The sequence below is a fragment of the Haemorhous mexicanus genome, chromosome 3 (genome assembly GCF_027477595.1).
Source record: "Haemorhous mexicanus isolate bHaeMex1 chromosome 3, bHaeMex1.pri, whole genome shotgun sequence".
In the NCBI taxonomy this organism is placed as follows: domain Eukaryota; kingdom Metazoa; phylum Chordata; class Aves; order Passeriformes; family Fringillidae; genus Haemorhous; species Haemorhous mexicanus.
The window spans coordinates 55,288,965-55,300,993 of record NC_082343.1 but is presented as its reverse complement, the minus strand read 5'-3'; the positions used below and the strand labels follow the sequence as shown (position 1 = coordinate 55,300,993).

Sequence of the window (12,029 nt, the reverse complement as noted above, 5' to 3'; positions counted from 1 at the left end):
ACCTACTGCCCTTTAATGGTAAAGAGAAGCTGCCCACACTGCAGCCCCCTCTGCACATCTCACCTCATACTGGTGATGATAGCTGGAACCTTTACCTGGCAAGTGTCTCATCTTTTCCATCCATAACAGCTACCAGAGTTTCTTTTTTTTCTTTAAGAGGGGGAAAACCCAGAAAAGCATCTCCTCTAAAAGGAAAGAGGAAGCCAGAAATTTGGTAGTGTCTCGGTCCTGCCCCATGATGCTTCTTCCTGCCTGTGAATTTCCACCTGCCCCTTCTGCATATATAAGGCAGCACACGTGGTATGCACTGTTTAGTTGCCTGCCTCTGTCCAAAGGATTAGTAGCAGTGGGGAGTGATGCTGTTTCTCCTTTCCTCTGCAGTTCACGGGAGGTGAAGGAGCTCTGGCTGGATTCACTTCTTGGGTAAGTACTGCCTTTGAAAAAATCTGTGGCATCATGGTTGAAATCAGTGGAGAGCTTCAGATGCAGCTGCACAGAGATGTACAAAAAAGTACATGGGGGAGAGGTGTACCCACTAAGCATAGCTCATGGGCAGAGCTGACGGAGTTGCTCAGCCTCGGGTGCGCAGATTAATGACCATACATAGCTGTCACCACTTGCTCACTTTTTGCATGGATTAAAAATGGAAAGCTGCTTTTATTTTGTTTGAATCAGGAGGCAGATAGGGCAGCAGGGCTGCATGCCCTTCCGGAGAAGGGCTTTATAGTTTCCTTGTGTGGGAGATCTTGCTGGTTCAGGATCATACAGGCTAGATTGGCTTGCAGAGGAGAAAGCCAAGAAGGGTGCAGTTTTACAAGACTCTGTCCATTCCCTGTTCAACAAACAGGCAGACAAAAGGACTGAAGGAAACCAGATTGTCCAGAGCTCCTCCAATCAAACTCCTAATGAAAGTGTTAAGCAGCTGTAATACTGTGAGTATCTTAATTATTTCAGCTCTGTCAACATAGTGACTTTGAAAAGCTCTGATTTCCAAACCGTAGGATTCAGTTACTCACACAGTGTCTTTGTTTTCTTGCCTAGTCAAAGACACTAAATGCTGGGAACATGGAGAGTCTGATTGAGTGCCAGACAGAGGTAAGCAGCCCTTACATTTTCCTGGATCCTTCTTGGGTACTGGTGTGAGATATATTAGCAAAGTAGGGGTGACTCCTCCAGTAGCTGCTGGCTGCCTACCCTCACCCAGGAGTGGGCAGAGCTCTTCAAAGGCAGCTCTGTGCCACACTGAGTAGAGGGAGCAGGGCATTTCTGTAGTCAGTCTGTGCATTCCCCTGGCTCACCAGGAGCTTTGCTCAGGGATCTTGCAGGCTTCAAAGCCATCAAGGCTCACCAGAGGAGTTTGGGAGGAAATTTCCAGTGCCGGGGAGGACACAAAAAAGGAGGCTGTGTCCAGCTATGGCTTCTCTGGATCAAAAGTGCAGCTTGAAAGAGCTCAGGGTTGTGACCTGCTGGCAAGACTGGGGTGTCTGGCTGCAGTTTAACCCAGACCCCTTTACCAGGCAGCGAGGTAGTGTCAGTCCTGTGCTGAGGCACCTCTTTAGCCTGTGTTGGGCTTGTCTGGTTATTCCCCAGAGCCTCCCCAGATTTCTGAGGAGCTGCAGCAACTTGCTGGTGGCTCTCACTACTGTGGCAGCTCTGTAACCTAGCATACTTTTTGCAGGCTGATGCCAAGAAATGTCCTCTGTCAGTCCCAGCAGATACTGAAGACAGACTCTGCCTCTCCAACGGTGAGTTTCAAAAACAAATTGAGGAGCTGCCTTCTTATATAATGCTTCCAAGCTGGCACTTGTGCAAAACCACCCGAAACTGCCTGCTCCCCCTCCTGGAGAGCAAGCCACAGTTCCCCTCCAGGAGAGGGCTTAAGCCCTGGAGCGTCACCCATTTGCAAGTTACTTCTTTCCTATATGCTCAGTGGCAGAGTGCTGAGTGCCAGAGGTCTTGTATTCCCATTCCCTGGTCCTCAGAGCCAGGATTCATTGTGTTCCCTGGTAGCAATGGGAAGTAAATATGTTTCTTTCTCACTTAAGCATCGCCTTTGAGGTGTGGCACTGCAAGTGAGTACTGAGTAGTGTACCAGATGTTGCACACCAGAGCAAATAAACCCTCTTGGCAGCAGCACCAGCACTTGTTTTTTCTCACCATGCAAAACCTCAGCAGCTGTAAACAACCCAGAGCAGACCATTAACAGGGCAGGGTCAGATTTGGAGCAGACAATCATATCAGACCAGTTTTCAGGAGTATCAGAAGCTAATATTTTAAATTACACTATAATGTTAGATGACTTTCTCAAATTTTTTTAACCCCTACCTACGAAGAGCTTCTGCTAAATTGCAAAGAGAGGTTCTGAGAATTTCTCGTCTGGGTAAGACAACTTCATTTTGGAGTAGAAGGCATGATATTTATTGCAAATTTGCAGAAGGCAAATCCTTTAGAAATCTTTTTCACAAAAGGCTCCTTCTCTTACTGTTCATGAAAGGGGAAAAAAGGCACACCCTGCCCCAATACACCTATCCTCTTAAAATTCCTGGCCCTCCTCTTTATGAAACAGATGCAAAACCCATGCTAAGAGATTTCTAACCGTGAAGTCAGTGAGCACTTACTCTGATGCTCCCATCCTCTGGGACAAATATCATGTTCCACTGGCTGGGGGGCAACCACTAGCTCTAGGAGCATTGTCATTAGAGCTGGCTGCAGAGCTGGCAGAGCTGGAGCCACATTTTTTCCTTTCAGGCTGTGAAAGAGGTCAAAAACTAGGAGCCCCTACTTCTACTCTTGCCCTAAGGCAGGGGCACAACCAGACCATGTAGTGAAAATTGTTGTCATTGCCAGCTGCTGAAGTGGTATATCTGCCTCAGAGTTATCAGAGAAACTACTGCAATATCAAAAATCTCCATAAATGTTCTGTGCCTTGTTCTCACTCTCTAAGAAGAAACAGTGACTAGAACGTAAAAAGCACCCAACCCAAAACAGGAAAGGTGGTGGCCTTAGGGGTATGGCCACAGTTTTACAGTTTAGGCAGTTGTTTCCCTAGTAACCACTTAGTTGTCTTTCAGTTTCCCCCAGTTTGGTTTGTTTCAACATACATCTCTTCACTGCACACAGATGAAAGACCACATAGTGCTCTGTTTTTTGGTTTTTTAATTTTAAATTGATCTTTTTTTTTCCTTTTACTTGCAGCAGATGGAACAAAGAAAAGAAAGAAGGTGATATCACAGTCATTTACTCTGAGACAAAGCCTTACCAAAAGAAATTCCTCAGGACAGCTAGACTTGGGTGCCAAAATCACTCTGTTTGGCCATCCTCTGGCACTTATCTGTGGGGAAGATGACACACTGCCCCAGCCAGTCCAGGTAAGGAGGTACCATTATAGTGGAACTGTTTACAAAGGCCTGAAGTGTCGGGACAAGGGGGAAATGGCTTCAAACTGACAGAGAGCAGGGTTAGATTGGACATTGGGAAGAAATTCTTGGCTGTGAGGGTAATGAGGTCACCCAGAGAAGCTGTGGCTGCCCCATTCCTAGAAGTGTTCCAGGCCAGGTTGGATGGGACTTGGAGCAACTGGGTCTAGTGAAAGGTGTCCCTGCCTATGGCAGGGGGTTGGAATGAGATGATCTTTAAGGTCCCTTTCAGCCCAAACCATTCTATGATTCTGTGATACCTCTGACTTAAGAGTGAGGCAAGATACCCAGTACTTCTGCTGCATCATCCAGGAGATTATTCTGGTGTTTCCCAACACACACCCCCTGATAAGCTTAGGGCCCATCCCAGATGTAGAAAGAGTCAGGTCTGAGGGTTTTGTCCAACTCACCCAGATTTCACTGGAAGTAACTTGGAGTGTAGAGAGCCCAGGATCAGGAATAAAAGATCTGCTTCTTAATGTAATAATCTGTGATTTTAAGTAAGTAATTTAAATAAATCTTTCAGCAGCATAAACTTCCAAGGATTTCTGTATTTCCATGAAAAACAAGTGTTCAGCTATGGACTGTCACAAAAAAATACCTAAACAATAACTTCTGAATAAAAATGGTCTTGTAACAGTTCTTCCACTGAATTGGCTTTCCCAATAGACATGCATTTGTCTCTACTAAGTAATCTTTGCCTGGCTTGTGAGAGAGGCGATGTGAACTAAGATTTAAGCCATCCCTTGCTTCCTTCTAAAAAAGTAAGCAAGGATGACTCCACTGAAGTTAGTAGAATTTGTCAGATCAAAACGAAGGTGGATTAAGGGAAAATCAAGACTACTTCCCATGTAATGTACTTGGAGCAAGAACTAGATACTGATTAATCAGAGTACAGTGTACCTCCAGACAATTTTTCTTCTATTTCTAAAGAAATGTTCACCTGCTAACTTCCTTCATCCACGAAACCGTTCTTCCATTCCTGTCTGATTTTTCCCTGCAGGATCTCCTAGCCATATTGTATATGAAAGGACCTACTACTGAAGGGATATTCAGAAAAACTGCCAATGAGAAAGCACGGAAGGAGTTGAAGGAGGACCTAAACAAAGGCGGGAATGTTGATCTGAAAAGCAAATCTGTGCACCTGCTGGCAGTGGTTTTGAAGGTGAGTAATTCTGAGCTAAACTGGAGGGAGTACATTGCTAATATGCACAGGCCCAATCCAGTGCTCCATGCTGATCTAGGTGGGACTCCTGGCTAAAGCCAGAACTAAGCCAGACTGAATTCTTCAAGTTTAGGACAGTCTGACCTTTTCTATCTGATTGTCAGTCTTACTTGTTGGGCTGCTGATTTCCTGAGGAAACTCACTTTGTCCTCTTGCTCATCATCCTCCCAGGGAGCAATAGTGAGAATTGTGAGTGAAGGAAAAGCAACTGAAAGCTGGATCCTGTTACTACACAAGTGCAAGTGCACTTGTGCATTCTACTGCTCTGTCAGTGCTGATGGTCAGGTAGCTCAAGTCATCCTGCTAGAGCCCAGGTGACAGTAATACTCTCTCTGTGCTCAGGGATAGTGTCAAAACTTCATCTAAATCTCTTGGCCTTGCAGGACTTTCTCCGAAATATTCCCTCCAAACTCCTATCAGCTGATCTCTATGAGAAATGGATGCAAGCTCTAGAGAAGCCAAGCAAGCAAGAAAAAATTGAAGAATTGAAAGAGTAAGTTTTTCAACCAGGAAATTTTGCAACCATTGCCAATGTAATGGAGCAGCTCTATTGGTAGAGGCCAATAGTGTCTTTTGAAATCAAAAGTCACACTTAAAAGCCTATCATTTGTATCAGCTTGCTATTGCTCCATGGGGCTTGGTTTAGAAGGCTCCAGCAGCAGCAGCACTTCCTGAAGTCACTTCAGATTGCTTTATGAAACCACCAATGCTGGAACAGGGCAGAGGCTGCAGTGCCTCAGCTAACACAGTCACAGTGCTGTGGGACAGGCACTGACACGGAGCCTTACATCTGCTGGGGGTGAGATTGGGCACATGGAGACAACCACCGTGTTTTGCTCTTCAGGAACAGTAGGTGTGGGGCTGACTGGGAGTGCTTTGAAAGCCCCACAGCACAAGCACGAGTGTAGGGAAGCCTCCAGTGACGTCTCTTGGCATCATTCTATCTATTCCAGGACATGGGCTTCTGCGATGCTGCCCTTCAGTCAAGACCTTGTAATTCAAGGTCTCATAATTCACCCCACACTCAGCTGCAGATGGGGATTTCTGAAAGATGCAGAGAGCACACACATGCCCCTTTCTGGAGGAAGTGGTGTTGCTCAAGTTTAATTGAGACTTGCTCAAATCAAGAAGCAGAGGCCACTGCACCATCAGCTAACATGACATTTTGTTTGTGCTCACGCAGAGTGGCTGACAAGCTGCCGAGACCAAACCTCGTCTTGCTCAAGCTCTTGCTCTCTCTGCTCCACCACATCAGCCAAAATGCTGAGACCAACAGGATGGACTCCAGCAACCTGGCCATCTGCATTGGCCCAAATATGCTGAGCCCAGGCACGGAGAGCGCGCTCCCGCTGGAAGTGCAGAAGGAGATGAATGACAAGGTGCGCTGAACTCACCGAGCAGCCGCTCCCTTGGGGCAATTGAGAGCCATCCACAGGGATCCATCCCACCATCCCACTGCCCATGCAGCAGCTGAGCAGAACAGCACCCCTGGGCCTTGGGGGTGCTGAGCAAAAGCAGCAGCTGCCCTGCAGCCCCAAAAGTCACAGCACAGCTCCTGCAGACTTTGCATGTGGAGGGCAAGGGGCACCCATGGCCATTGTCACCCCTGGGCCCTCGGGCAGCGAGGCCACAGCTGTGGCTGATGGTGTTTTGTCTGTGTTGGGGCAGATCCATTTGTCTGCAGCATCAGGCCTTATCCTCCACGGTGGATTCACCCTTGGGCTTTAAGCCAGGATTTTGGCAGAAGCCCACCTGCTCTGTGCTGTCCTTCCTACAAAGAAAGCAGGCAGGGTGAGGAAAGAACCTTCAATCTGTCTTGACTGAAATGGGCTGTTTTCTGTGTGCAGGTGACAGTGCTGGTGGAGTTCCTCATAAACAACTGCTTGGAAATATTTGAGGGGGACATTGCCTTCCCTGCCTGTGCCTTGGCTGAGGAGTCACCAGAGCACACAGACACCTCCACAGGTATGAGAAGGGACTGGGGATGTCACCAACTGGGGCTGCTGGGCCACATTATTGAATTTGATATCTGAATATATCTGTGGAAACACACAGAGTTCAAGATTGTTGAAGCCCTCTTCTGAACTCTCTCTGTGTTGTTTTCTTTCATCCTCAGCTGGTCAGTGAAAACTAATATCTGCTTTCTCCCCACAGAAAAACTTTGTGAAGCTCATCAGAATGACTCTGCGTATGACAGCCCAGATCCTGAAGCAGAAGGCAGCCCCTGTACCCCTGAAATGGAGCAGGCCAAAGGGAGGAGTGCTGCTGTGAGCAGAAAATGTCCAACAAACATCTCTGTCCCTTCCCTGACTAATTTCAGAAATGACATTAGCACAATGGACAGGAGGTACTCAGAGTCAGATCTGTCCTTCCAGAACTGCCTTGATGACACAATAAGGAAACAAAGGCTAAACAAAAGTGAGGACAATTTTCCAGTTCAGCAGAAACTGCTATGGATGGAGGCACTGGAGGAACGTCTTGCAGGCTTACCTTCACAATTATCAACCGATTCTCTCCCCAAAACATCCTCCAGTTGCTCCCTGGAGAGCTCTGATGGCTCAGTTTTCACCAGCTCCCCTGTAGTTTCACCCTCTAGTCCCAAAAAAACCTTTTTAAATAGGCCTCAGTCCTTTTCCACCAAGGCCACTGAAGACGGCAGTACACCTAGCAGAGAGATCAAAAAACATTCCATGTCATTCTCTTTTGCAAACCGCAGGAAAACATTAATAAAAACCCAGAGCTGGGGGCCTGGAAAACCCATGTTTTTTCAGAGGGACAGTTTCACAAAGAAAGAAGATCAGTTCTCCTGTAGAATTGTCCAGGAGGGCAGCTGTTATGATGACAAACAATTGCCTGTGGAGTATCAGCAAAGGCCCCGTCTCAGGTCTGTTGATGAAGTGTTCAGAGAGGTAGACCAGAAAAACCCTAGAAGACCACCCTCTTATGAAGAGGCTGTTAAAAACTGCCTGGCTGCTAAAGCTCCCTCCCAAAATCTCACGGTTCAGACTCTGAGATTAGCGGCATCAAACCAGGATGTTTTGCTGCCTTATCCATGCAGCCACAGTGCACAGGACACAGCCTATATGGATCTGAGGGATCCACGCAGTGCCAGAGTTTCTGCAACAAAGGATTCTGACATGGAAACTGAAACCTTCAGCATTACTGTAGGAGTAAACTCCCGTGTGAATTTACCCGTGACCCCAGGAGTCTACCGGATGAGAGCCATGTCTGAGTCCTGTCAAAAGAACAAACTCGAATATGTGGCTCGGAGGTGCAGCCAGCCAGTTTTTGAAGTAGAGCAAATCCAGTATGCTAAGGAGTCCTACGTTTAAAAAGCCTGTCCTCCCTCTTTGCACTGTACAAAGTAAATATTGTAAAAATAGATATCTTGCTAATCATTTGTAGGATTTCACTTTCAAGGGACAAAGAATAAGCTAGCTCTGCATGAACTTTTTTTTCAGAAGTGTCAGTCAGCTTGACATGTCACATCCTTTCACCAAAAGAGTTGTTGCTGGTGAAGACCTGTGTATTATTATGTAAAAATGTAAGTTAGTATGCTGTACATAACCTGTTGTGTGGGAAGAGTAGTTAGCAGATGATAAATAGTATTGTATTTGTTTTTCTCAAATGACAATTACAAGGTTGGCAGGTCCAAAACCTGTCTCACCTTCTTCTTGTTTTCTGTACAGTCACAGACCCTGTACCATTTTTCATGTGTGTATGTGTGCCAGGCTGATGCAGTGCTTTGCTGATTTTTTGCATTAAATGTGGGCTGGCAGTTACCTTAATGGGGGAAGAGCTATTTTGTCATCTAGGTCACTTCAGCACTCTTCCATTAATCCCCTGTACCTGTTGCCATTCCATCTTCCTGCTTGCTGGTGATAAGAATGATCTGACCACTATGCAGCATAATGTTGTACACTGAGCCTGGGGTTAGAGCCCTATGAGGTCATGATGGGAAAGTATGAAGCAACCCTCATGTGTCCTGAGGTGCTTTTAGACTAAATAAACTGGACAGGCAAAGAAAGGAAAAGCAAGAAAGGAAAAGCAAGAAAGAAAGCAAGAAAGAAAAAAGAAAAAACAAACAAAAACTCCTACAAGGAAATATTCTGGATTCCAGCTTTAAATAGTTATAGTTAATTGGAAAAAAAAAAGGATAAAAAAGAAAATAGTAGGTGGTATCCTTATAAACTTGTAAAAATGACTGGAAGTGCAATGTGCTTTTATGGGTCAGCATAGCCTTAAACCAGAAGCAGGGAGATATTTTTCTCCTGTGTAACTTCACTACAATAAAACATTTTTCTGCGTGAATGTTTAAGTGTCCAGTGTTTGATTTTAAAATATCCAGGCCCTACTTGTACTGTACCTACTTTTCTACAGGTACTGCAGGTCTGCTTGCATGATGCAGCATGGCTTAGTAGCAGGAAGCAAAGTAAATGACCAGCAGTATCACTACTATTGTTGTAAGAGGCTGCAGGCTACAAATCCCTCTCTGACAGGAAAACAACTTATACTACCACGTAAGAGCAGCTAAGCTGTAAAGAGGTGATACTGCTCCAAAAGTGAAACACATTAAAAATAGCATGCCATCTTCTCAGGAATTATGTTTTTCAGGTGTAGGTGTTCCCAGGACACAGAGAAGAGGGGAGGTGGCTGCCTGACCTGAAAGAAGAAATGATGAGAAGGACCATATTGGTAGGCTGCAACTAGAGAAAACATCACTTCTCTCAGCCACCTGAACAGTGGCACTCTGCTTCCAAGCAAGCTGAATGAGAGGGCTCTGATGCAAAAGGTGTTTACCTTTTTTTAGAATCTGCATCTCCTGGGTCACAGAATCAGTGAGGCTTGAGATCCTCCTGTTCAATCCTACTGCCCAAGCAGGATCAGATAAAACAGGTTGCACAGGATTGTGTCCTGACAGCTTTTGAATATTTCCACAGATGAAGGCTCTGCAACATCTCTGGGCAATCTATTCCTGTGTTTGACCAGACTCAGAGAGAAAAAGTGTCTCCTTGAATTCAGATGGAATTTGATCGTATTTCAATTTGTGCCTACTGCCTCTTCTTCTGTGTTAAGTGGAATTATATTTTTCTTGTGTAAAAAACACAGGCATCTAACCCACGTGGCACAACAAGTATGAAGAGATAGTCCATGTGCAGTGAAAAAGCTCAGAAGCCACAGAAAACACAAACCTTGAAACATAATCAAAACCCAATACAGATCCTTCTTTGTTAAGTGACTCGTTCTTTTTTGACTGTGAGAAGACTAAGTCTCCCAAGAAGATTCCTGCTCTGTAACCACACCAGAAAACCCAGGGTGAATAAGCATCGTCACTTCACCAGAGATGAGGAAAGTCTCTCTTTAGGTCTAAGATGTCCTAAGGCATTTATGACAATCCCACTCAGAAAGTTTACCTGGGCTTAAATATTCAGTATAGATAAGTCTAAATCTTCCAGCTCCTAGATAAGAAGGACCATTTGGAAAAGATCACCTTCAATTGGTGGAGGAAAAAGAAGAGAGAAAAGCTCTACAAATTGTAAACAAAAAAGGGCTAAGGTGAAGGAGTTGTATAGAGTGGCCTAGTCCTCCTCATCCTGCTCTTGCAGTCCAGGGAACACCATGATTAAAGAAAATCTGAATGCAAACAGACCCAAAAAGATACTTCCCTCCTCACTGACAGATGACTTTTGACTTCCTTCATCCCTTCAGACTTGACTGTTTAGTCAGCATTATTTTCATGTCATGTCTCTCTGCAGAAGTGATTTTTCTTCTACACAGGCACATAAGATACCTCAAAAGACAAGAATGACACAGGAAGTAGAGAACTTTGCTTTAGCACTTACTTATCTGCCTTTGGTTCAGAAAAACATTTCATCATCTACCAGTCCACCCTACCACATCTTAGGATCCAGACCAACTATCTGGGACTCCAAGAGTAAGGTCTTTTAACTCCTATATCCAGCAAGTGGATTATCTGTTTTACAAGTGCTGTGCCAAAGCTGCCTTTGACTCCTCAGCCAGAAGGATCAATTTACAACTGGGTCAACTGGAGATGGATTTTGGTAGAAGAGTTGAATGATGACAACCAGCCTCCCACTCTTCACAAGTTTCTCCATCATCAATATTGCACCACTTGCTTCACACACAGAATTTTCTAATTAAATTTCATGAAGACATTCCAAATGTGAATTTGGAGGTAGGACTGGAAGAGGGGAAAAAAAACAATATTAAAGCAGGAAATCCAAGCCATTGCCTTGTAAGGCAATGCTGGAATTAAGCCTGGTGATGCAGCTTGAATTCAGTCCCTTATGTTTGCATCCTGCTGTTGTCTTCAAACACATGGTGCACTCTGTACTTCCACATAGGAACCTGCACTGGGTAAGGAAAAAGGTTGTCCAGCAAAGGAGAAAATTTTATTTTGGCATTCCCCACTACAGTTTGCCTAGCAGACATCCAGGTTTTGGACATATAGCTATGTCTCATTTGCTAGGATTTGAAAGAACAAACAGAAGACCAAAGGAGTTCCTCATGGAGTACCTCTTTCCATGTTGTGCACCAGGAATTTGCAAATTCGTTCCCTGCCACTTGAATTAGGATGGCAACTTAACAGAAAAGGGATGATGGTATCAACTCTATGTCCAAACATTAGTGAAGATTGAGAGAAACATCATGCCTGCAGGTTTCACAAACATTCAGACTGCAGGAATTCAAATACTCAGGTGCAGATTGCAAATGTAGACACATACATTTATTTATCTGTTTGCAAGGCTAATATTTATATAAGCTTGTGCTTCATCTTCTGCACAGTCTGCAGAAAATGAGGCATAGGCTCTCTGTGTCCCATTTCTTTGGATTCTTGGCACTGAATTGAGTGCAGGTAGAACAGAGTTGTCTGAAATAAGGTGTCCCTTCAAGTCTTTGGATATCTTAGGACCATAGGAATTTCCCAAGGCATCAAAAGGGGTTACAATTTCTGATACGTAGGTTGTAAAATCCTTTCCTAAAGTCTTCTCTGTCTGTGATGTAAGCTTAGACTCTGACCTCACACATACATTATACATTTAGATAGCTTGAATGTAGTTCTCTATAATCTAGGGCTGACATTTTTACTGCCACCAGAAAAATAGTAACATTTGGGATTTTAGGCACCATTCTAAGCCTTCAAAAGAAGCCTTCTTGAACTTAGGCTCTCATGCTTACCCCCCTCCCCAGAGTTTGGTGCTTTCTGCTCCATCCCACCATTGAAAACTCTGACTTAGACGTTTATCTTTTCCATCCCTACCCCTTATCTCTGCCTCATTTTCATTCTCTCTCCATTCCCAGCCTCCATTCCTGACTTCATCCAGCTATTTCTCTTTTAATTGAACAAACCCCAACTTTTGACTTGC

The 12,029-nt window shown here is 44.8% G+C and overlaps 1 protein-coding gene across 2 annotated transcripts; it reads left to right on the top strand.

The window, feature by feature from the left end:
- Positions 1-267: 267 nt before the first annotated feature.
- TAGAP (T cell activation RhoGTPase activating protein) lies at positions 268-8,952 on the top strand. Of its 2 annotated transcripts, none has more exons than XM_059841889.1 (10): positions 268-423; positions 848-932; positions 1,042-1,095; positions 1,679-1,745; positions 3,199-3,368; positions 4,420-4,581; positions 5,025-5,134; positions 5,825-6,020; positions 6,489-6,606; positions 6,796-8,952. In XM_059841889.1, exons 2-10 carry the CDS (start codon positions 906-908, stop codon positions 7,971-7,973), a joined length of 2,082 nt encoding a protein of 693 aa, XP_059697872.1. In that variant the 5' UTR covers positions 268-423; positions 848-905; the 3' UTR covers positions 7,974-8,952. The 2 variants fall into 2 exon arrangements, with proteins under 2 accessions (XP_059697872.1, XP_059697871.1); XM_059841888.1 differs by having other exon boundaries at positions 3,196-3,368.
- The last annotated feature ends 3,077 nt before the right edge of the window (positions 8,953-12,029 follow it).

Coding starts and splice junctions, on each gene's coding strand:
- TAGAP (XM_059841888.1), top strand. CDS start 906: ATGAAAGTGTTAAGCAGCTGTAATACT. Junction 1,096..1,678: donor TGATTGAGTGCCAGACAGAG/GTAAGCAGCCCT, acceptor TACTTTTTGCAG/GCTGATGCCAAGAAATGTCC. Junction 3,369..4,419: donor CACTGCCCCAGCCAGTCCAG/GTAAGGAGGTAC, acceptor TTTTCCCTGCAG/GATCTCCTAGCCATATTGTA.